At 34.0% G+C, this 2,748-nt stretch overlaps 1 protein-coding gene across 1 annotated transcript; it reads right to left on the bottom strand.

Moving 5' to 3' along the window:
* Positions 1-678: 678 nt before the first annotated feature.
* LOC141670619 (uncharacterized) lies at positions 679-2,481 on the bottom strand. The gene has a single exon (XM_074476553.1). It carries the CDS (start codon positions 2,317-2,319, stop codon positions 1,936-1,938), a length of 384 nt encoding a protein of 127 aa, XP_074332654.1. The 5' UTR covers positions 2,320-2,481; the 3' UTR covers positions 679-1,935.
* Positions 2,482-2,748: the final 267 nt, after the last annotated feature.

Raw genomic sequence — 2,748 nt, forward strand, 5'->3', positions numbered from 1 at the left:
TCTTGGATTTTTTAATTGAAACTGGGTCTTTAAACTCATTTTCCAAAGGGGACCTAATGCATTCCGAGGTAATAGCATCATTCAAAAATAAATCAACATCTTTCCAACATGTTTTTTTCCCGAGGAATTCCAAATTCAGTATTAAAACAAAGGATGTGCGATGTTTATTTAACTTATGATTCTTACCATGGACTCCATTTTAAAAGTTTAGATGCTGTGTTAATAACATGACATTTATGACAAAAGCTTCAGAAGTTTGTCGGAGAACATAGCCTCCGGAAACTATTATGCCAAGCCCGAAGGAAACAAAGAAAGAAGAAAATCGCAATAGGAATGTCTCAGTCTAGCAAAATTGATTGTGTTGCATTGGTGGAGGTATCCTCATTGAAATTTGAAGCTAAGATATATTTGTAGGCAATTCTGTAGAAGTCTGAAAATATGAAGAAAAAAAAAACCCGGAGCCTTTGGCATCCACCAGCCACGTCATCTATACAACTGTTCACAACTAATGTTAACCTCGACGAATCCAGGAGGCTTGAGAGTCTGTGCTAAACCTTTTTCCTCGGAAGCAAGAGGTTGAGGTTCTAACCTCGGTGAATGCAAGTAGGGCCATGTGAGTATTTTTTATTTTATAGTGGTTCTAAAGCACGGTTACTATAACGATAATAAAAGAAAACCTAATTCATAACAAGATTTTGAAATTTAAAATCTAAAAACAATGTGATTAATGCAACTTTTAACAAAACTCCTATCGCCATAAAATTTGTATATACTTTGGAACTTCATGATGAGTGACAACTGCACTAAGAGCAAGGTATTGATTCTTTGCTGCAAGAATTCCTCTGTTCCGACAAGAACAGATCTAGTAATATGCTGAAAGCACAAGTAGAAGTTTAGGAAGAAAAAAGGAACGACGACCTTGACATCAATATGTGTAGAACAGAACCAATCAACAAAATCGGATATTAATTTATGGAATCTTATTTTAAATCTACGTAATGAGACGATATGCAAATGTTCAAAACAAATCAAAAACAAGATAACTCTAGTTTCATATATGCTCAGACTGAACAATCACAACATAAAGAATAAATCATATTATCTTTCATAAAAAGATCAGATTCTCACTTTTGCTAAACTTAAAAGATCATCATTCACTGAAATGCATACTCATTAATTTATCACTGTAACAACATACAAACCTGAAAGTAAGCTCCTTAATCCACAAGCACAGCACAGTATAATCAAAAACAGAATCAACAGAACTTTATAAATACAGCTTTTAAACAAAAATGATAATGTCACAAGATTTTGTATGCTTTGAAAGTTCATGAGGCATAATAATGGTGCTAAGAAAAAGGTATTGTTTCTTTGTTGTAAGAATTTCTTTATTCCTACTTAAAGAAGTTATTTTTTTTATTAACAATTAAAGCTATGAGTGTGATCCAACATACAAGTACCAAGGGCTTTCAGTAGACTTCTTTCATTCCCTAATTTGCTTATGATATTTCAAGTATTATTATGAGGGAATTCTGAGCAGAAGAAAGGAGCAATGACCTTGACGTCATTTGTATAACAAAAACTAATCAGAAAGATTATATAAAAAATGTTATCGTTCATCACCAAGAGATGGTAGATAAATGTTCAAACCCCATTCTAAAATCAATACTTCTAATTTCAGTCATGTCACTAATTTCCGTATAATATTCATTGAACAATCACAACAAGAACACAATAATCACATTATCATTCATAAAAAGACCGCATGTTTATTTTCCCTAAATTTGAAAGATCAATTTATAACCATCATCATTCATTGCATCTTCAATTACTCAGAATAACAACAAATAAACCCGACATTACCCTCCGTAATCCATAATAACCACATTTAACAGTATAAACACAATCACAGTTCTCAACTAAACAAAAAACAAGTCATACACCTCCTTTAAGAAGCCGACGCCTAGCCAAAAACCGCGAGATAGGAGGCGTAAGCGCAAGCGTAATGGGAACACGCACCGGAAACAAAGCCTTATTACACAACAGCGCCACAGCAAGCGCTCCGCCACTAGAGGCAGCCAATTCAGCTGTTCTATTCCTCTTCTTAACTTCACCAGAATCACTCATATTCTCACCACCCACTTGCTCATCTTCTTTGGCAACACCGATACCGAAACGCTCGAACACCGATTCAACATCAACGTTGCTCTTAACCGCTACATAAAGAGAGGTAACTGAAGCTGCTGAGACGGAGAGATGGACGCCTAGTGCTACTTTGCCGTATTTTTTGAAAAGCTCTTTAAATCTTGATGTTGCCATTTGTGTGTATTTTGTGTGTATAGGTGGGGTTTATAATTTATATGGTGTTTGGATCTTCTTGTCCAAGCTAGGGTTTTAGAAACTTTTGTTTTAATTGAGATTGAGATGGATGGCGTGTGTTTTGAGTTCAGACCGAACATGTCGGATTTCTCGTTTGGATTTAGATTGGGCTTCTTCTTACCGGGCCTTGCTCTCCTTATTTATATTTCAGAAAAGGCCCAAGATGTTTTCAGCAAAAAGGCAAACCAAATTGAGCCTTCGTTATAATATCAAAAAAAAATAATAATGGGTTATCGAATATATATTTAATTAAATTTAATAAAAATATTTATTCAATTCATTTTCAAGAAAAGTATTTGTTAAATAAATCTCAATTATCTTTTTATTTACATGCTTGGAATAAAATTATGGGTTTTTTGAAAAATACCC

This window comes from Apium graveolens, chromosome 7 (assembly GCF_009905375.1).
Source record: "Apium graveolens cultivar Ventura chromosome 7, ASM990537v1, whole genome shotgun sequence".
Taxonomy (NCBI): Eukaryota; Viridiplantae; Streptophyta; class Magnoliopsida; order Apiales; family Apiaceae; genus Apium; species Apium graveolens.